Source organism: Phodopus roborovskii, unplaced genomic scaffold (genome assembly GCF_943737965.1).
Source record: "Phodopus roborovskii unplaced genomic scaffold, PHOROB, whole genome shotgun sequence".
NCBI lineage: Eukaryota > Metazoa > Chordata > Mammalia > Rodentia > Cricetidae > Phodopus > Phodopus roborovskii.
The window spans coordinates 11,143,121-11,163,968 of NW_026125506.1; the positions used below are offsets into that span (position 1 = coordinate 11,143,121).

The following is a 20,848-nucleotide window of genomic DNA, read 5'->3' on the forward strand; positions in this document are numbered from 1 at the left end:
TCCCTAGTGAGTCCTAGACTAGCTAGGAATGCATAGTGAGACCATATCCCAAAAAGGCATTTTTAAAAATAAGTCTGGTGAGATGGCTCACCAGGTAAAATGCTGGCCACATGAACAGGAATTCAAATCCCTAGCACTGACGTAAAAAGCCAGATGTAGTAGCACACACCTATAATCCCAGTGCTGGGTGGCGGTGGGCAACCACAGAAGAGCCTATGAGTTTCCGGCTTAGTGAGAGACCATGTCTCAAAGAATAAGGCAGAGAGGTACTGAGGGAAAACATCTGACATCAACCTTTAGCCTACACACACAACACACAACCACACACACACACACACACACACACACACACCTATGAATGGCAAACCCTTTCAGCCCACCAGCCTTTGCCTCCAAAGGTCCTTTCCTCTTCCCACCCAGCTCTGCTGGTTCCCTCTGGAGTATGGTGTGTCAGGGACATCCCTGGTGAAGGTACAAAGGCAACCCAGCTCCTAGGACATTTACCTTTCCAATTTCATCCTTCAATGTGTACTGATTCAGCTGCACACAGTCCTGGAAAGCAAGGAAGGGCACGGATGAGATGACTTTCACAGGAGCTAAAGACACATATGTCACAAACATATGTATACATGTAACCAGGACTTGGGTCCACAGAGAGTTCCAGCAGTTGGGAGGCTGAGGCAGGAGAATCCAGACTTCAAGGCCGGTATTGGCAACTTAGCAAGTCTGAAGGCAACCTTAGCTACATATAAGACCCTGTTTCAAAAACCAAAACAATAATGACTACAAAATCAAGAAATAGCTCGGATGGTAATGTGCTTGCTAGACAAGCATGAGGACCTGAATTTGACGCTGGGAACCTATAGGTATGGGGGTATACACCTGTAGTCCCAGCAGCATGGAGGCACGGACACAAGGGTCCTTGGTGCTCACTGGCCAGCCAACCTAACTAACAAACTCTAGATCCCAGTGACAGACCATTCTAGAAAGACAATATGGCCCTCATCTGTAACCTCACACACATGTGCACCTGTGCACACATGAACACACATCAACATACAAAGAGTATATATATTATTTTTATTATCATGGGGGTGAATTAGGGATTAAACTCAGGGCCCTGTGCATGCTAGACAAACACTTTACCACTAAGTTGTACCCTTGGCTACACAGCCCTGTGTCAGAGAGGTGGGGGGGATAGAGGGGGAGGGAGGAAGGGGGAGATTGAAAAATTATTCTATAGACTGAACAGGTTTACGTATTTAAGAATATGTATATCTGTAACAACTAAAGAAAAAGAGGCCTTGAGTCGGAGAGAGAGCAAGGTTGGGGATATATGGGAGGGGGAAGTGATATAATTACAAAACTTAAAAGATTATTATTAAAAACTGAGCAAAAGCCCTGAACAAAAGTTTCTTTAAAGGTGGATAAATGGTCGTTAAGCATGAGCAGTCGCTGAGGAAATATACCTGAAGTACACAAGGCAGCTAATAAAGATAGAGAAAGCAGAGCACACACAACTCCCCACATGGCCAAATGGAAAGTGGGGAGAGCAGGCAGCATCTCATCTATTCCAGGCAGGCCTCAGACCTGATACAGTATGATGGTGCACGCCTTTAATCCCAGCACTGGAGAGGAAGAGGCAGGCGATCTCTGAGTTTGGCCAGCCTGGTCTACATAGAAAGTTCTGGGGAAGTCTGGGCTACATAGATACATAAACCCTGTCTCAAAAAAAAAAAAAAAGTTTGAACACAAGTAGCCTTGCGTGGTGGACAACACTTACCCCAGAAGACATGAACTATCGAATGGAAATCTAAGTATCTCAGAGCTACCTCTCTACAAGTTACAGGTCAGAGAGGCCCACAGGCCCCTAAAACAACATGGGCTATTACCATTGCCCACCATAAGTATACAGTAAAACTACTGCTGAAGACACAACACACCTTGGTTAAAAACATAGCTAGAACTTCCACCTTTCTGGCTAGCTTTCACAGAACTAAAGAAGCCATGCAGGCCACGGGGAAGAAGAATCAATGGTGGGTGTCACCCAATAGCAAATCCTGTACGCTAAAATCCTGACCTGTTAAGCAAGATGTGTCCATAATGACACAAAAGTTATGAAGGAAACAGACACTTTCTGATTGGATTTGAGGCCCACTCCACGGGAGGGAATTCAAGCTTGATACTGTAAAGCTGACCAAAAGCTCACAGCTGTGGAGGGAGGTAGATCACAAGCCCTGCGAGGGAAACCTACTACGGCTGCTTTGTTAAATGACACGTTGTTGGACTGCCTCCTAATATTTGGGTTTATACCTGTACATTAGTGCTGTCCTCAGCCTTGGCCAGAGACGCACCTCTCTGCAGTGGTCAGCAGTTAACGCAGAGACTCATAACTAGTCCAAGCGCTGAGAGAGAGAGTTGGAGCCTAAACAGGTCATCCACGCCGCCCCTCTCCACCAAGGCTCAGAGAGTATCTCAAAGGGGGACAGAAAACAATGGAACAGCCAGAGGATAGGGAGGACTACTGTGAAATGCCATGGCCGCTGTATTCATGAACTGTCTGGGTACTCCCACAAGATCAATCCAGCAAGAGCAGTTAATATTACAAAAGGCAGCACTGACTGGATTTAATGGGTTACAAAAAAAAAAAAAGAGAGAGGGCATGAAGGGGACAGGGGGGTGTGTTCAGAGTGTAGAGAAGGAGAGGGAGGGGACAGATATTGGGTGGATACAATTAAGTTACAATGTTAACATGCACACATTGTCAAAGAATAAATAAAAGATACCCTGTTAGAAAAACCCAATACTATGCTGGAGAGATGGTTCAGTGGTTAAAGAGTACTAGTTGTTCTTCCAGAGGACTCAGGTTCAATTCCCACCACCTACATGGCAGCTTACAGTCTATAACTCCAGTTCCAGGGGATCCAATGCCCTCACACAGATATACATATATGCCAGACACCAATGCACATTAAATAAAAGTAAATTTAAAAAGAAAAGGTTAAAAAAAAAAAAACATGCCAGACAGTGGTGGTGCACACCTTTAATCCCAGCACTTGGGAAGCAGAGCCAGGTGAATCTCTATGAGTTCGAGGCCAGCCTGGTCTACAGAGCAAGTTCCAGGACAAGTTCTAAAGCTACATAAAGACCGCCTGTCTTGAAAAAAAAAAAAAAAAAAAAAAAGAAAGAAAGAAAAGAAAAACCTGACTGATACCTAGCTGAGATGATCTTGAAGGGCTGGTCCTCCTGCCTTTATCTGCTGGGATTTTAGAAGTATATCACCACGAGGTGCTAGAGGTCGAACTCTGGGCTCTGCACATGCTAAGTGAGCCCTTTACCAACTGAGCCACGGCCCACCAGATGTTTCTTAACATATACCTTCCATAGGACCTACCATTCTGCTTCTAGGATTATCCAAGAGAAGTGAAAACATTCAGTATAAAAAGGAACAAACAGCAAAGGCCCTCATGAAGCACAGGCAGGTGAGCTGGAGGCCAGCCAGGATACAATGAGATCATACCTCAAAAGAAATTTTTAGATAAGTAAAATAAAGCGACTAGTAATATACATGTCCCTCAGCATCTGTACGGACTGGTTGCAGAACCCTGAAGAAATAGGCATATGCCAAGAGCTCAAATTTTATAGAAAATGGCACAGCACTGTTTCAGTACAGAACATAACCTTCATACAGCCTCTCTCTTACATTTTGGCACTACGAAGTTGAGACAGCCCATCTGGCCTCGAGCTCATTATAAAGATTAAGCTGGCCTTGAACTTGCAATGATCCTCCTGTCCCTGCCTCCTGAGTTCTGGTCTTATAGATATATCCCGTCACACTCAGCCCTCTCCCCCCACATCTTACATCTTCTTTTTTATCTCTGTGTGTGTGTGTGTGTGTGTGTGTAAGATGTCCCTGCAGGTCAGAAAAGGGCATCAGGTCCTCTGGAGTTACAGACAGTTGTGAACCTCCACGTGGGTGATGGGAATAGAACTCGGGTCCTCTGTAAGTGCAGCCATCCCTCTTCCACTGAGCCATCTCTCCTGCTCACACACACACTTTAAATCATTTCCAAGTTACTTATATATTTAATACAATGTCGGTGTTATGTAAGTCATTCTACTCTAGTGCTCAGAGGCAGGAACTATTTAAATTATCATTTAATGACAAGAAAAAATAGCCTGCACAGGCTCATACAGTTGCAAATTTCTTTCCTCTGAATATTTTCAGGGTTGGCTGGCTCTGTAGCTATCGGGGCCAAGAGTGTATCCAATGGCATGGAAGAATCTCAAAATCATTATGCTGGAGAGGAAACTGAGCTGAAAAAGAGTGCACCGGCAATGAACCTGCTTACATAAACTCCTAGAATTTGCAAACTACTCTAAAAGCACTTCAGAATGCCAGGAGTGGCGTGGCACACCTGTGACCTCAGCATTCAGGAGGGTGAGGATGAGCAGACAGGGTCATGGAAAGTTCAAAGCCAGCCTGTGATACACAGTGAGATCCTGTCTCAAAGAAACAAAACAATCAGGGTTCAGCAGCTACTGGGAAAGGAGCAGTGAGGGAAGAGTAGCTACCCAGCCGTTAGGAGACAGCCTCGGTCTGGACTGTGGGAAGTTTACCCAGGAGTAGTCAAAGGCAAAATTAATGTTTGTGTAGTCAAAATGTGAAGGGAGTGCTTGGTTTGCTTCTTTTAAGACTTCATGCCAGTATGTAGCCTCCCATCCCCACCCACCCCCATCACAGCTCACACTACTCACGAACCTGCAAACCTGTGATGGAGACATGGTGCGACTCCACTGTGGGCCGCCGGGGCATCCGGGGGGAGGACTGTGGGGAGCTGGGTGGGGAGTAGGACAGGGATGGGCAGATGCAGCGTCCATTCATGTCCAGGCTGCTGCCAGATGCTGGCCCACCCTGGGATCTCTCCTGCAGAGACATCTTGCGACCAGAAAGTGTGGGCCGTGCCTCAGATTCTGAGGCATCAAGGGGAAGTTCCTGGTCATCGGCCTCCAGAGGCTGGTCCTGGGCCAGGCTAAGGTCCACTCCCTGGCCTGGCTCACATTCGGTGACCACAATAAATGATTCCATGCCCAAGTGGATGCTTAAGGATGAGAGTCCTCGCAGGGCCTCGCAGGGCTTCTGGTTTTCCCGGCTGCCACGCCCACTTCCCAGCTCATCCTGAGGGGCTGCCTGGTCGCTGGTAGGCTGGCTAGAGACACATGATGACATGGTGTGTGTACCAACTTCATCCGACAGGCCGGAGCACTTCCATGGGCAGCACAGATGCCTGCAGAAAGAAAAAAAAGGGTCAGCAAGACAGGGATGGGAAAGCAGTCGCTCCTCTGATTTGTGCACACGTTTGGCATCCCTAAAACTTGCGGCCAACATGGTGGTAAAATGTTTGGGAAGCTGAGACAGGAGTATACCAGCCTAGGCTACGACAGCATGCTCCAGGCTAGCCTGAGCTACAGAGCAAGACTCTGTCTCATAGCAAACAAAAAATAAACGTGCAGCCAGTTGTGGTGGTCCATGTCTATAATCTGAACCCTTAGAAGGTTGACACAGGAGTTCAAGATCTGCCTGGACTACACAACAATAGCTATATTTGAAAAAAAATAAAATATTGCAAAACAGGATGTGATGTGATCTCCCAGTTTATGGAAAAATATATTCTTGATCCACCTACCTCTGCCTCCCTGAGTGCTGGGATTAAAGGTGTGTACCGCCACTTCCAGCTTTAAACTATTTTATGTGTATGGCTGGTGTGTGTGTGTGTGTGTGTGTGTCTGCACCATGTGTCTGATGGGTGCCCAGGAGACCAAAAGAGGGCACTGGAGTCACAGGAACTGGATTATGTATGGGTGACTGTGAGGTGCCATGTGAGTGCTGGGAATTGGACTCAAGTCCTCTTAACCAATGAGCCATCTCTCCAGCCCTCCAACTTTGTTCTTGGAAACAGGATTTCTCAGCAGAAGCTGGGGTCTCTAATTAGGCCAGGCTGGCTGATGAGCAAGCCCTCAAAAACCAACTATCTCCATCTTTGCTCCCGGCTGAATCTTTAACTAGTGAAACCATCTGTTGCTAGAGATGTCTCAGCTCTTAGGAACACCTGCTGCTCTTGCAGGGGACCTGAGTTTGATTCCCCAGCACCCACGTTGTATAGCTCACAATTGCTTCTAACTCCAGTTTCAGGGGATTTGATGCCTCTGGCTGCCACAGACACTAAACACACACACACACACACACACACACACACACACACGAGTTAGTAATTAGTTGGAATATTTTTTAATGCTAGATAGGTATGTATCTTCCCTGCTGAACTGAGGCAGACTTCTCCCATGGACTCCTAAGATGCCACAAGCAGCATCATGGATGGGCTATCAGACATCTGTCTTGTAAGTGTGGGGGCTCCAGGTCAGCTCAGGCTATAAACTGAGACTTTGTCTTACAACAAACAGGCTGAGGAGATGGCTCAGTGTAAGAGTGACTGCCCTACAGGCACAGGAACCCAAGTCCAAATCCCCAGCACCACCTAGGAAACCAAGATGGCCACCTGTGGGTGGTTCCTCGAAAAGTCAGAGGACACCCAAACAGCACCAGTCATTGTAGCTAAGAGAAGGAAGTCAGGACATAAATAAGCAAAATGTGGCACGTACAAACATCATGAAAGAGCACTGGCAATGGCCACAATACAGATGAAAGCTGAAAACGTCATGCAGAATGCAAGGCCAATCCCAAGAGGCCCATGTGTGTTGCATAATTCCATGGGAATGAAATTTCTGTACTAAGTAAAGCCATGGAGACAGAAAATATTACCTAGGACTACGGAGCACTCTGGGGGCAATGCAGTGACTGTTTAACGGGTATAGGGTTTCATCTTGGTGATGATGTCTTGAAACTAGACAGAGGTAGTGGTTTCACAACTCCGGGCATATACAAAATGCAATGAACTACTGCTTAGCAGGGTTAATCCACCGGGCATGGTGGTGCACACCTCTATTCCCAGCACTCCAGAGACAGAGGCAGGAGGATCTCTGTGAATTCCAGGTCGTTCTGGTCTACATAATGAGCTCCAGGCAAACCAGAGTTATACAGTGAGAACTGTCTCAAGTTTAAAATGAAAGAAAGGGGTGCAGCCAGCAGACTGACAGTAAAGCTCCTAACTAGGGTTTGAGAAGCTTTGGGTTCTACTGCACTGCTCCTCCCCCTCAAAAAAAAATTTGTATGTCACGTGAACTTGTATATCAATTTGTGTGTGTGTGAGAGAGAGAGAGAGAGAGCGTGCAAACTGACACATGCCTTCAGGTTGTCAATTCTCACTCAACATTGCTGGGATAGAACATTATCCTTTGGCTCCTGCGTTTGACAAATTCTGGTGGACAAATGTCACAGACACAGCTGGAGTTAAGTAAGTGCATCCTCGGATGAGACGACAGCTGTGTGCTAATCAAGGAGGCTCTCTAGGTGCTGGGAAAACAGTGGGTGCTAGCTGAGACTCCTGGGTCACACTGGAAGAGGAGGGCCCTGAGAGGAATGTGTAAAATGGCACGCAGTCAGGGCTCGCTATAGGACCCAGCTGAGACACAGAAATGTTGCCTGGCCCTCCTGAAATTTTCCATTCAGAATTACTTGCAATACATCTACTATGTCGGGCAAGTTGGCTGGGAATCCTCCAATTGGAAAAGCCTTGGCATTCCCAGGCCTGACATGTGCCCACAGATGAACACCATTCATGATTTAAAAAAAAAAAAAAAAGTGTGTATGTTTTATTTATTCATTTATTGGTTTTTTGGGTTTCTGTGTGGTTGGTCTTTTGTGTGTGTGTGTGTGTGTGTGTGTGTGTGTGTGTGATATAAGGTTTCTGTGTGTAGCCCTGACTGTCCTGGAATTCGCTCTGTAGGCCAGGCTGCCCTCAAAACTCAAGAGATCCGCCTGCCTCTGCCTCCTGAATGCTGGGATTAAAAGCATGCCCCACCACTGCCCAGCTGTTTATTTGTTTTAAGAGAGAGAAAAAGAACATAAAGATGGGTGGGTAGGGCTGAGCTGAGAGGAAGTGAGGATGGGGAAAAAAACATGATAAAAACATATTGTATGAAATTTATTTTTAATGCAGAAAGGAAGAAAACCACAAGGAGCTGGGAGATGGTTCAGTGGGTGAGAGACCTACTTGTTGCACAGCATGAGGGCCTGAATTGCAGTCCCAGTGGGCACATTAAAAGCTAGGTGTTAGCCGGGCGGTGGTGGCACACGCCTCTAATCCCAGCACTCAGGAGGCAGAGGCAAGGGGATGTCTGTGAGTTCAAGGCCAGCCTGGTCTACAGAGCTATTTCCAGAACAGGCTCCAAAACTACATAGAGAAACCCTGTCTCAGACAACAACAACAAGGCCAGCCTGGTCTACAGAGCTATTTCCAGAACAGGCTCCAAAACTACATAGAGAAACCCTGTCTCAGACAACAACAACAACAACAACAACAAAAAATAGCTGGGTGTCACCTAAGGCCACTTGTAACCCCAGCAGTCTGAGGGCAGAGACAGGAGCCTTGCTGAGACTTGCTGACTGGCAACCTAGTTCCAGGGCCAGTGAATGATCTTGTCCCAAAGGAATAAGGCAGAGTAACAGAGCAGGACACCCAATGTCCTCTTGTGGTCTCTGAGTGCACACTCTCACACACACACACACACACACACACACACACACACACAAGAACCACAACAAACTCAACCATGTGACAAGGTTCCTAGTTTATAGGAAGAGAAGGACATGTTCAGACATCAAGCAGCTGCTGGCAGCTCCTCAGACAGCTAGCCATGGAATTCCTACATGGCCAGTAATTCCTTACTGTACACACTCAAAAAACTCAAAGGAGGGGTTCAGTCAGACCCTTGTCATAGCATCGCTAGTCACTAGTCACAACCGTTAAAAGGTAGAAGCAACCCTATGTCCATCAAAGGATGAGTGGACACATCGAACGTTGTAGGATCACCTAAGAGTTACAAACAAGAACGCAAGTCTGGCTTACAAGGTGGTGGAGAAGCCACCTTGAAGACAAGCTAAGTAAAACGAGCCAACACTAAGCAATAACCAGTGAGCAGCACCCACAATGGTCAGATTCACACAGACAGAAACAGAACAGGGCTGGGGTGGGGCTGAGTGGGTACAGTGTTGGAACTGCACGCACAAAGTCCTGGGTTCCACCCCCAGCACTGCATAAACCGAATGTGGTGGTGCTTGCTGGTGATCTATCACTGGGGAAACAGGCAGTTAAGAGCAGAAGTTCAAGGTCAACTTCAGCTAGTCTGAAGCTAGTCTGGACCACATGAGAGCCCAAATGCAAAATGGGAAGCGATGAACGCAGCAGGGTGGGCAGGATTGAGGGGAGAGGAGAACAAGGAGGTCCGATGAAAGGGAGGTGCTTACTGCCACCGAGGTGCACAGGTAAAAATGGTAGCTATGGCTCATTTTCACTGTGTATAATACAACGTTTTATTATGTATATGTGTGTCTGTGTCACGGGAGTGCAAGTGTCCTGGAGACCAGAAAGGGCATGGCATCCCCTGTATCTGGAGTAACAGGCAGTTGTAAGTTGCCAGACTTGGGAGCTGGGAACTGAACTCAAGTCCTATACAAGAGTCCAGTGAGCTCTTAACCACTGAGCCATCTCTCCAGCCCCCGAAATGAATTTCCAGGAGGAAAGTAAGCAGCCATGATCGGAACAGATCTGCCACACCTTTGTGCACCGAGGAAGACATCCCCAGCTGTGCCCCTGCCTTGGCGTCCCTGTCAGTGGATGATTCTACCCAAGTTCCACATTCTCAGCAGCCTGGCTGCTGCTGTCATACATATCCTTCTGTGAGCCTCATCTTCCAAGAAGAGGAAGGCAGAGCCTGGAGGCCATGGCTTGGGCCTCTCCTTTTCCAAGCTTGCCTTAGTCCTTCTCCCCACCCCTCAACCCCCCCCCCCAACCCGCTTTTTTTTTTCTGTTTGTTTTTTTGGTTTGTTTTTCCAGACAAGGTTTCTCTTTATTGCTTTGGAACCTGTCCTGGAACTAGTTCTGTAGACCAGCCTGGCCTGGAACTCACAGAGATCCACCTGCTTCTGCCTCCTGAGTACTCGGACTAAAGGCGTGTGCCACCAATTCCCGGCTCAGTTTCTCCCATTTTTAAGATAGACATCTTCCAGATAGTCTTGGGCAGCAGATGAGCCATGCACTCAGAAAACATGAGGAACGTGCTAAAAAGCTATCCTTTCACTGGGCATTAATGGTGCACGCCTTTAATCCCAGCACTTGGGAGGCAGAGGCAGAGCTAGTTCCAGGACAGCCGGAGTACAGAGAACCCCTGTCTTGAAGTTAAAAAAAAAAAAAAAAAAAAAAAAAAGCTATTATTTTAATACAATGCCTACAAACAGTGGACTGTGTCCCTAACCCTAACCTAACCCTAATGTTCCAGAATGTTCTTCAGTGACTCTACCTGCTCTTGTGTGGATTCTACCACCCTGGCCCAGCCACCCTCAGAGCAGGCAGTCTGTCCTTCCTCGCAAAGCTACTTCTGTTAGGGTTACAAGTGTTCCTGAAAAGAAAACCAGACTTGGCAGAGCCTGTGAGAGTCAATGGAGTTTTTTTTTTCTTCTTGCCAACAGAAAAACAATTGCTTATCGATCTCTACTCCCAGCCAAGGACACCAAGCCATCCACCCCCAACAAAGCTGCTTTTAATCAAGTCTCCTTGGCCAGCCAGTGTCTGGCCTGGGCCTCCCGCACCACTGCCTCTGACGCAGGCTTGGCCTTCAAGGTCTGATGGAAGGATGAGAACGAAACACTCAGCCCAGGCGAGGGCTACCTATGAAGACAGGCGGACCCAGATATAGAGGAAGTGATGAACAGAGGCCAGGAGTCCCGCCCTATTCCTACAATCTAAGCCAGTATTCTGAATTGCTTAGGGGCCAGAGACCCTATGAAACTCTAATAAAGCTACCAACATGTCTCTAGCAGAAAATCAAACATAAAGACAGTAGTCTGGCATAAACAACTGTACTGAAATTGCTTTAAGACATGGAGTAACTCAGCTTGGTTGTGCAATTCCCACAGGGCAAGCCCTCTGCAAGGAGGGGCAGGGATCGGAACACAGGGCTGAAGAGGACCTTCCTACAAAGCTGCCTAGGTTTGGCAAAGCGCCATAGGTCCTGGCCTGGCCTAGCAGTTCCCCATGAATCACAAGCATTGCCCCGCCCAGAAGGCCCCCTCACTGCAGGGCACCCAGTGGAGCCAGCAGACCCTTCCTGGAGCAGATGGAGCCAGTACCCGGCCAGGAGGAGAGGAATGTTCCTTCCTGTGCCAGAAAGCCAAGTGGCACAGGCCCACAGGAAATGCCTAGCCATTTCCATATCCTGGGAGCCATTTCCAATCAGCAACTGCCTCCTGCCAAATGCCAGGCTGAGCCACTATGGGGGCTGTAAGACAACTCAGAAGGTAGGCCTCCAAATCAGAGACATCTTCCTCAGAGACCCTCGGGGTCCTCAGAGACCCTCTTCCCTGGTACTCCAGGACAAAAAGAAGAAAAGAAAAAAAGAGAACCAAATTAGCTCCACAGATACTACCAAGGCCAGGAATGATGTCACCTTAAAGTCAGGAAAGGACCTAAATAGCCACATCCTCTCTTATCTCAATTGGGAAATTGAGGCCCAATGCCCTAAAGGAAATTCATTCATTCATGTGTTCTTTTAACAAGCAATTGGGGTGGAAGCTCAATTGGTAGCATTCTTGCCAGGCATGCAAGAGGCCCTGGATTCAACCCCCAGCACTGCATAAACCGATATAGTGACATATACTGTAATACTATGGCGGTAGAGCCAAGGGCATTAGAAGCTGTTCAAGGTCTCAAGACTCATCCTTAACTACATAGAAAAACTGGATGGAGCCGCTTTTACAAGACAGAGTTTCTCTGTGTAGCCCTAGCTGTCCTGGAACTCTGTAGATGAGGCTGGCCTCCAACTCACAGAGATCCACCTACTGGGATAAAAGGTGTATACTGCCACCATGGCAAATTTGAGGTCAGCTAGGGCTATACAGTGAGAGCATATCTCAAAAAACAAACACAGAACCAAATGGTCAAAGAAAAACTCCACGTGATCTACTGTGCAGTTTCTGTCGCAAGGGACCAACAACCTCATGAAACATTTAAAAGGAGGCACTCCAGTGCTACAGCACAGAGCAGACAGCCAGACCGGTACACAAGAGAACAGAAGAGAAGCAGCTAGCAATGAAGAAGGAAGCTGGGGGTCAAGAAAGTCTGTCCTGAAAATATTTTCCTTTTCATTAACATTTTTTAAAAATCGAGACAGAACATGTGGCTTTGTGATCCTCCTGCCTCAGCCTCCTGACTGTTAGGATTATAGGTATGTGCCACCACACTGGCCAACCAACCACCCTACCACACAAAAAAAATGAGACAGGGAGACAGCTCCTTAGTAAAACGCCTGCTGTGTTCCACAGTGCCCCCACAAAGAAGTGGATGCCACTGACACCCAGTCTCAACTGATCAGGATGAAGACCAACCAAGATGCCTCTGTCAACCTCAGACTTGTAGGTATACACACACACACACACACACACACACACACACACACACACGATGCAACAACCTTCCCCCACACCTCTTAAGCACTCAGGCAGTAACTCACAGCAAGTTTAGTCAAGGGAAACAATTCCCAGTGTACAGCCAAGGTCAGGCGGTAGGCCATGTTCCATGACCTCCCTTTCCCCACATCCCACATCTCATAACCTACCTCACCATTACAAGTGTCTGAGCCTACAACCCCAGCTGTAAGAGTCAAGCAATGTTAGCGTCTTGGCACACACCTCCACGGTCACCTGCCCTGAATTCTTCACTTTACCAACAGAAAACAAAGGCTCAGGAGTCACCAGAGAGGGCAAGGTGGGCTCAGTGGGTAAGGACTGCTGCCAAGTGCGAAGACCTGAGTTTGATCCCTGAACCCACACGCATGCACGCACCAAATGTCAAATTGTTTTAAAAACACCGTAGTTTTGAGTAGAACTAAAATGGGCCAGTTTTGTTTTTGTTTCACCAAGGTGCTTAAGGTAGAACTCACAGCCCCTGCACACACAGCACCAAGTACTTGACCATGGTGCCATGGTCAACAGTCCTGTTCTATATTTTCCACGAAAAACAAAACAAAAACAATTACAACAACAAAAAACCTAAAGGTTAGGGACACAGCCTTGCAAAGGTCACAAACTGTGTCCTGAGTAAAGTACAGACTGGGTCAGATCTTTGGTATAGGCCATGTCGCTGCCTTCCTGGGAACTCAATCTGCATAAGAGGAAACCAAAGGCAGCAGCCTCCAACTGTACCAAGAACAAAGGCCCAGACTCAGCAAAGCAACACTGTTTGACTAACAGGAGAGTGAGTTTTTGAATTCACCACTGAATTCTCAGGCCTAGAACTTTCTAGAACACAGCTGGCATTCAACAAATGTAAGCTGGAGGGTGTATCTTTCAAAATCCCAAGGCCAGTCAGAAGGTCAGACACTGTCTTTAGCTGGCCTAGAGCTGGCATTCCTTTAGTCTGTGAACGGCAGCCCCTTAGTCTGGGAACACATCTTCCTAACGTGAGACAGTCCCATGAAGCCGACCCCATTTCCAGTTTCAAGGCCTCATCCATGACTCATAATTGCCTGACTGGACATCAACTGCTCTGGCCAAGTGACGGATTGAAGAAAACATATGTGGGCAAATGCAGCCTACTGGGTATTACTGTGCGATTTTTTTTTTTTTTTTTTAAGTGTTAAAGGGGAGGAAAAGGTTCTTCCTGTGGAACTTAGTGCTGTAAGAATATCCATCAGGAGGTGGAGAGATGTCTCAGTAGTTAAGAATATCCATCAGGGGGGTGTGGGAAGAACCCTGCTTTAGAATAAAGTCGATCAAGAGAGAAAAAAAAAAACAATGGATGGAAAACTGATTTAGCACCCAGATCCATGGGTGCCTGGATTCCCTGTACCCAGCATTTTCAACCATGTGAGCTAACAGCGCGCATCACTTACCAAAGACTTTGACTGCAAGTGACAAAGACCAGATTGACAGAAAAGCTTCTCCACTAAGTTCAGCTCCTTACACCCAGAGGTGTCCACACAGGCCAGGTGCTCTGCAGCTGCCTAGTCCCTAATAACCCAAGCAGCCTTCATGTTGATGGCTGGCAGGAAACAACATCCACAAAGTCAATGTTCTGTTTATCTTACAGAGAAAAAGCCAGTCATGGGGAAGGCCTGAGGGGCTGGCTACCTTGGAAGGAGCCTGTTGAAGGTTTGCACCCCTTACAGCAACAGCTGTGATAGCTGCCGCTGTGGCAATTCTCGGGACCAGCTGTCTTGGCCTCGTGGCATCATACGAAGCCTGTAAGTAAGGCTGCCATGATAACCTTATTATGTCCTACTTCACCAGTGAGGAGATGAAGACACACATGATCACATGTGTGATTGTGGAGTTTTAGGGAGGGCACAGGTGTGAATGTACACTAAACAAAAGCATAGCAAAACCAAACTCCTTGAGTGCTGCAGACTGGAGAGACAGATGGCTCAGCAGTTAAGAGCTCTTGTTGCTCTTACAGAGGACCTGAGTTCAGATCCCAGCACCTATGCTAGGCAGCTCACAACTGCTTACCTCCAGCTCCAGGGCATTCAACATTCTCTCCTGGCCTCTGTGGGCACTGGCATACAAATGGCATATAGTCACACAAACGTACACATAAATTGAGAAAATAAAAGCTGAGTGGTGGTGGCACATACCTGTAAGCATTAAAAGCCAGCCTGGTCTACAGAGAGAGTTCCAGGACATCCAGGGCCACACAGAGAAACCCTGTTTTGAAACACCACCTCTCACCACCCCCCAAAAAAAGAAAATGAAAATTCCTTGACTGTTTATACTAAAATCAAATTTGAATATTTTTTACTTTTTGAGACAGGGTCTCTCTACATAGCCTTAACTGTCCTGAAACTCAATCTGTAGACCAGGCTGGCCTTGAACTCAGAGATTCCTCAAAGATCTACCTGTCTCTGCCCCCCGCCCCACGCTGTGATTAAAGATGTGCAACACTATGAGCAGCCTCGAATTTCAATTTCATTTGTTTGTTTAAAGACAGGGTTTCTCTGTAGCACTGGCTCCTCTAGAACTCAGAGATCCGCCTGCCTCTGCCTCCCGAGTGCTGAGATCAGAGGTGTGCACCACCACCACTCAGGCTTCAAATAAGAGTTTCTAATCTCATCATAATAGCTAAACTCTTTCCACCCTCCCTGCTAGCTGTAGTCCAAGGCATCATTTGTTACCAAAAAAAAAAAAAAAAAAAAAAAAAAAGTGAATACAATTTCACATCCAAACTGACATGGTGTAGAGCTTACTCGATGCCCACTGCTTCAGCAATCAATGTAGTGGGGGAGGGAGCTGCAGGTGGAGATGCTAAAAGCCAGAGTAGGTGAGACAGACAGGCCAGCAGGCTTGTGGCTGGGCAGGGACTATAGAGCCTGAGGTCCAGACCTTTGCAGACCGAGACCCTGAATGACCTAGGAGTTTGTGAGTGCCTGCTGGCCACTTTTAGGGATCTGATGGGTCACATATCATTGAGAGAACAGGACAATTCTATCTGTGGTCAAGCTTTGAAGGCCTTAAAGATACAGAAAGAACAAAGAGTGAGTGAGTAGGTAGGGTTAGGGTTAGAGGGAGGCGGAACTTGAGGTGAGAAGAAGAACTTTTCTGACTGACTCCCTCTCAGTCCTCCACTGAACCAAAGGGAGAAGCAGAGAGACAAATGGAATTTCAATCTGTAAGGGGAAGAAAGAGATTCACTCCAGCCAGCAACGCACTGCCTGGCCAACCAGAGACATGTGGGCTTGGCTGGCACCTCGGGCATCCCTGTCTCTCCTACCCACATCTCTTTCCCTCCCTCATCCCTGTCCATTTAGAGACTATTTAATCCACCTCCTTCCCTGTCCCGCCTCAAGTATACATGTCCCCACCCAAGCAGGGTCAAGCCTGGAAACCAGGTATATAGGGTCACATATCCCCCACACCTGGACCCAGAATGGGTATCGAGGTCTAAGATAAACCTAAATCTGTCTTTGCTAGGTGCTTTGAAAGCAACACTCCCAATGTACTTTTCCCCCTAGAGACATGGTTTTTCTGGGTAGCCCTAGCTTTCCCAGAACTCACTTTGTAGACCAGGCTGAACTAAAACTCAGAGAGCTGCCTGCCTCTGCCTCCTGAGTGCTGGAATTAAAGGAGAGTGCCACCACTTCCGGTCCCAGTGTACATTAAAAAGCACAACAGAGCTAGGAATGGAAGCAGATAAATCTCAGCACTAGGAAGGGAGAGGCACACAGATTCCTGAGATTGGGGTCAGCCTTGTCTACAAAGTGAGTTCCAGGACAGCCAGGGCTACACAGAAACCCTGTCTTGAAAATCCAAAAAAAAAAAAAAAAAAAAACCTACACAGGGCCGGGAACGTACGTGCTCCCCTCCTCGCCCCCCTTAAATGTTCCCTAACGGAAGCACTCGGGCAACACCTTTGGCCTTCCCTCAGCCCTGCCTCCTGTGCAGGGCAGAGGGCAGGATCCTGGCTGCCCCTCCTTACCCCCACTTCCTGTGGGATCATCCATCTCTCCTTCCCAGGTTGGAATTAGCATTTTTATCTCTGTAACTGCCATTCTCAACTATTTACAGCCACCAGGATAAAAAGAGACAACACAAAAATAGTCCCTCTGCAGCTTTCAGGATGGGGTGGGTGTGGGGGCACGACAGAATCTCCTAATTTCCTCTTTCTCCCTCTCCAAAAGGAAACAGTTCATCTGTTCCACAGGATTCCCCAGCAGCACAGAGACTCTCACAGGGAGCAAGTCCCAGCACCTCTCAGCTCCCTTCTGTTCCCAGACCCCCAAACAGGGGATGGAGGTTGCATGGCCAGGCTGAGAAAGGGCAGGACACTGCCCAGTTCCTGTCATGCCTAGGGCCTCCTTCCTGTCTTCCGAAATACAAGCCAGTCCAAATGAACAAAACTTTGCTGTTTCTCTGTGCTTAAAATGTTCTATAATTGTAGAAAGAAAATCAGCTAGGCATGGTGTACACGTGCAAGAGGCAGAGACAGGAAGACCAAGAGGTGAAGGCCAGACTGGACTACATAATGAGACCCTGTCTCCCAGAAAAGGGAAAGAAACAACATAAATGCCCATCGTTAGATGAATAAACCAAACGTAGTTCACTCAGACCATGGAATATTACTCAGCCATAAAAAGGAATGGAGCATAGAAGGTGTGTTACCGAGTGAACCCATATACAAACACCTGTTATACAGGGTGTAACTCACGGGACACATCCACAGCACACTAAACCCACAGACAGCAGGTATGGGTGCCGAGCCTGGAGAGAGGGGCACAGGGTTTCATTCCGAGGCAATGCAAATGCCCTGAAACTGGGTAGAGGGAAACTAGATAGTGTCCGAAGCGCTGCTTGAGGGAACTTCACCTTAATTATTTTATTTTATTTATTTTTGTTTTTGTTTTGTTTTGTTTTGTTTTTTTTGAGACAGGGTTTCTCTGTGGCTTTGGAAGCTGTCCTGGAACTAGCTCTTATAGTTCATGCCGGTCTCGAACTCACCGAGATCTGCTTGATTATTTTTAAGGGTTGGGAACGTAGCTTAGAGGGCTTGCTAGCAAAACCCTCACAAATTTCTATCAACAAACAATCTGAACTCTATCATGTATTTACTTAATTTGAGACAGAGTCTCATGTAGCCCAGACTGACCTCCAACTTGCTATGTAGATAAGCATGACCTTGACCTTCTGGTCCAGCTTCCACCTCACATGTGCTAGGATTACAGGCATGTACCACCACACCCAGCTCATAAAGTGCTAGAGGCCAAACCAAGGGTTTCATGTGTGCCAGGCAGGCACTCTACCAACAGAGCACATCCTATCTGAGAAGTCAATTTCAAAAGAGAAACCCCTCAACTCGCAAAGGAGGAAGTACAGGCGTGATCGGAGAGGCTACGAAACGGCAGCCTGAGCCACCTGCATGAAACCACCCTGGGGCTCTCTTGCCTACTACTAGTCCAAGACTCTAACTCAAAGGAGAAATGTGATAGAGTGCCTACACAAATCCCCAAGATAGCGGGAAGAAATGAGATTCACAAGGCCCTCGAGCACCAGCAGGAGGCGTGTCCAGGAAAAGGTCTCTAGTGACTGGACAGCTGCCAATGGGAACCGTTCCTTCCGCAGGATGGGTTCACAGTAAGCAAAAAGACCGAGAACAGCCGTTTAACCTGCCAAACAGCAGACAACAGCCCTAGCCACTGTCTACATCCAATGCACAAACTCCCCCTGTTGAGTTGGGATCCATCCTATTCCCTCTACCCACTCCCTCCACTGCAGCCTATCTTCAAAGGCTTGGCACAAATGACACCCCCTTCAGGAAGCCTCTGGGGGACACTCCCACAGATTTCTCCAGAATGCACCTTGTGGCTCTCCGTTTCCCCAGCATTCGAGGCTTATGGCATTTCTCAACACCTCCCTACTGGCATTTAGGGTAGCGACATTCTTACAGGACATTTGCCATTCCCTAGCTCCTGCCCACTAAGCACCAACAGTGCTTAGTCTCATTTTGACAAACCAAAAGTCACTCCTACATGTTTCCAAATGCTCGCCTGGAGGGTGGGACTGCCCCCTGAAAACCGCCGAAACAGTTATTAGCCCCCTAACACCTGGCGGGAAAGACAAGCCTGAATTCAGACAGGGCTGCAGGAACTCCTCAGGCCTGTGTCCTCATAGGCTGCTTAGTAAAGAGGCCTGGGCTCCCCCACCCAGGTGAGGGAAGCCTTGCTCGTCTTAGTGATCCCAGAGAAGTTGACTAACCTCTCTGAGCCTCGATCTCCTACTCTCAACCATAGTGACAAAACTCCCAGACAAACAGGATTTGGGATAAGCATTAGATGAGATAATGCCGGCAACAAAACAGTATCTGCCACATAGAAAGAAAGAACTCACTTAACTGTTAATTAGGGGGTGGGAGTGTGGTTCAGTGGTAGAGGGTGGCTTAGCATGCTCCTAGCACTGGGTTCTAGCCTCAGCATGGGTGAAAAAAAGTCACTACGATTATCCAAGGTAGGGGCTCATCAAATGATTGCGTTGGCGAACAGGTTAAGAGCAGCAGGCTGTACAGAAGGAAGATCTAGCAAACCGGGGCTGCTTTCGTACACCGGTACACAATCTATTCTGAAACCGCTGCACGGTTTCTGTGGGGTGGCTTGGGAACAGTGGCAGCCCCTGCCACTTCCACAGAACAAAGGAGCTGCGGGGACACAGAGCAATCTTCCCTTCAGTCCTGTGGGGGCAGAGCTGGGAGGAGTAAAAGGCATCGTTAACGCCCCAGGACACCTGAAGTTTCTAGTCCTGGACTGGGACTAATCCAAGAGTAGGCCGAAGAAGGTAAAAGTTGCATCTAGGATAAGAATGCGGATGCGCGGCAGGACCCACCCCCAGATCAGACGGCTGCTTCTTTGCCCATGACACCTCAGACGCTCTCCACCCGCAGCAAAGTGCCACCTCTTCATCTCCAAGTGAGAGCAGCCCGGGAGGAGGCTGGCAGAGCTGTGAAAACACCCCGTCCCCCAAACTGGGCAGCCAGGGGGGTGGGGAGAACCGTGGTAAAACACGGGTGACACCGGGGCACCAGCCCCAGGGCTGAGGCAGAGGGGCCAGAGCATGCACTCTTCGTGCACCGCGCGCTGCAGCCCTGAGGTAAATTTAGGTCAAAAGGATCAAGGCGGCCTGTGAGGTCAGGGTGGTCAGAGGGCAGACTCGGGGTCCTGGCACCTGTGCCCAACCCGCTAGGGCCGAGGTCGCCCCGAGCCCTGCAGGTAGCGGGGGAGGGACGCTCGGCGCGCTCAGGCTCCGCACCTGTCAAGCGCCAGGGGTGGCCTAGGCCGTCGCCGGGACCCGGGACCGCCCCTGCCGGCCGATCTCAGTGCGGAACTCCAGGCCGGCCCCCACCGCCCGGGCCCAAGCGCCGCCCCGCTCCGGAGGCCCAGGGGAAGGGGACGCAGCCCTCCACGTGGCGGGGCGCGGGGCGGCGCACGTGGGGTCCCCTCGGGGCCCGCCTCTGGGCTGCGTCTGCCGGCACGGCGCGCGCCCGGGGCCGGGAGCCCGGAGCCCCACACGGTGTCTGCGTGACCCCCTCAGCCCGGCCCGCCTCGGGCCAGCTCACCTGGGCTCCGCGCCGCCGCCGCCGCCTCCCGCGCTCTGCGCCCCCGGCTCGGCTCGGCTCGGCTCGGCTCGGTCCGGTTCGGCTCTCCGCGAGAGGAGCCGCCCGGGCTTCGGCTCGCGCGCGGCGGCGGCGGCGGCCACAGCGGCGGCGCCTCGGGCTCCGCGCTGATTGGCCAAGGACCCGGCGTGGAAGCGCGCGTGCCCGCCGCAGCCTCGGCCGCGCGCCGGGCCCCGCGGGGACTTAAGTGGCACCGGGGCGGAGGCGAGCTGGGGGAAGGAGGCGGCCGGCGGCAGGAAGCCAGGCCGGGCCCGCGCAGGGACGCACAGGCCGCAAGTGTGGAAGTGCGTCTCGGCTCCGGCCAGCTGCTCCACGCCGCTTTGTTTCTGAGCGTCGAGAAGTTCCCCGAAGGCGGCGGGAAACCCAGGAGCCGGTCTGGCGGTTCCCTCCCTGGATTTCGGGGCAACGCCCATTATGGGGAAGCCCTTTCCGCAGCCGCCTCCCCACTGACCACCGCCGTAGGCTCGCCCTAAAATGCATCACTCTGTACGGCCCAGTGAAGTTCTGTGTCTCCCCACAAGGCG

General features: G+C 49.3%; 1 protein-coding gene across 1 annotated transcript in view; it reads right to left on the bottom strand.

The window, feature by feature from the left end:
• The window catches only part of Camkk2 (calcium/calmodulin dependent protein kinase kinase 2), a 46,317-nt gene extending 25,565 nt beyond the window's left edge, over positions 1 to 20,752 (bottom strand). Inside the window, exons 1-3 of the mRNA XM_051176615.1 lie at positions 20,268 to 20,752; positions 4,763 to 5,288; positions 505 to 552 (exon numbers count right to left, since the gene is read on the bottom strand). Of these exons, the coding sequence (XP_051032572.1) occupies positions 505 to 552; positions 4,763 to 5,288; positions 20,268 to 20,737 (1,044 nt within the window). The 5' untranslated portion in view covers positions 20,738 to 20,752. The remainder of the gene's footprint in view (positions 1 to 504; positions 553 to 4,762; positions 5,289 to 20,267) is intronic.
• Between the last annotated feature and the right edge of the window lie 96 nt (positions 20,753 to 20,848).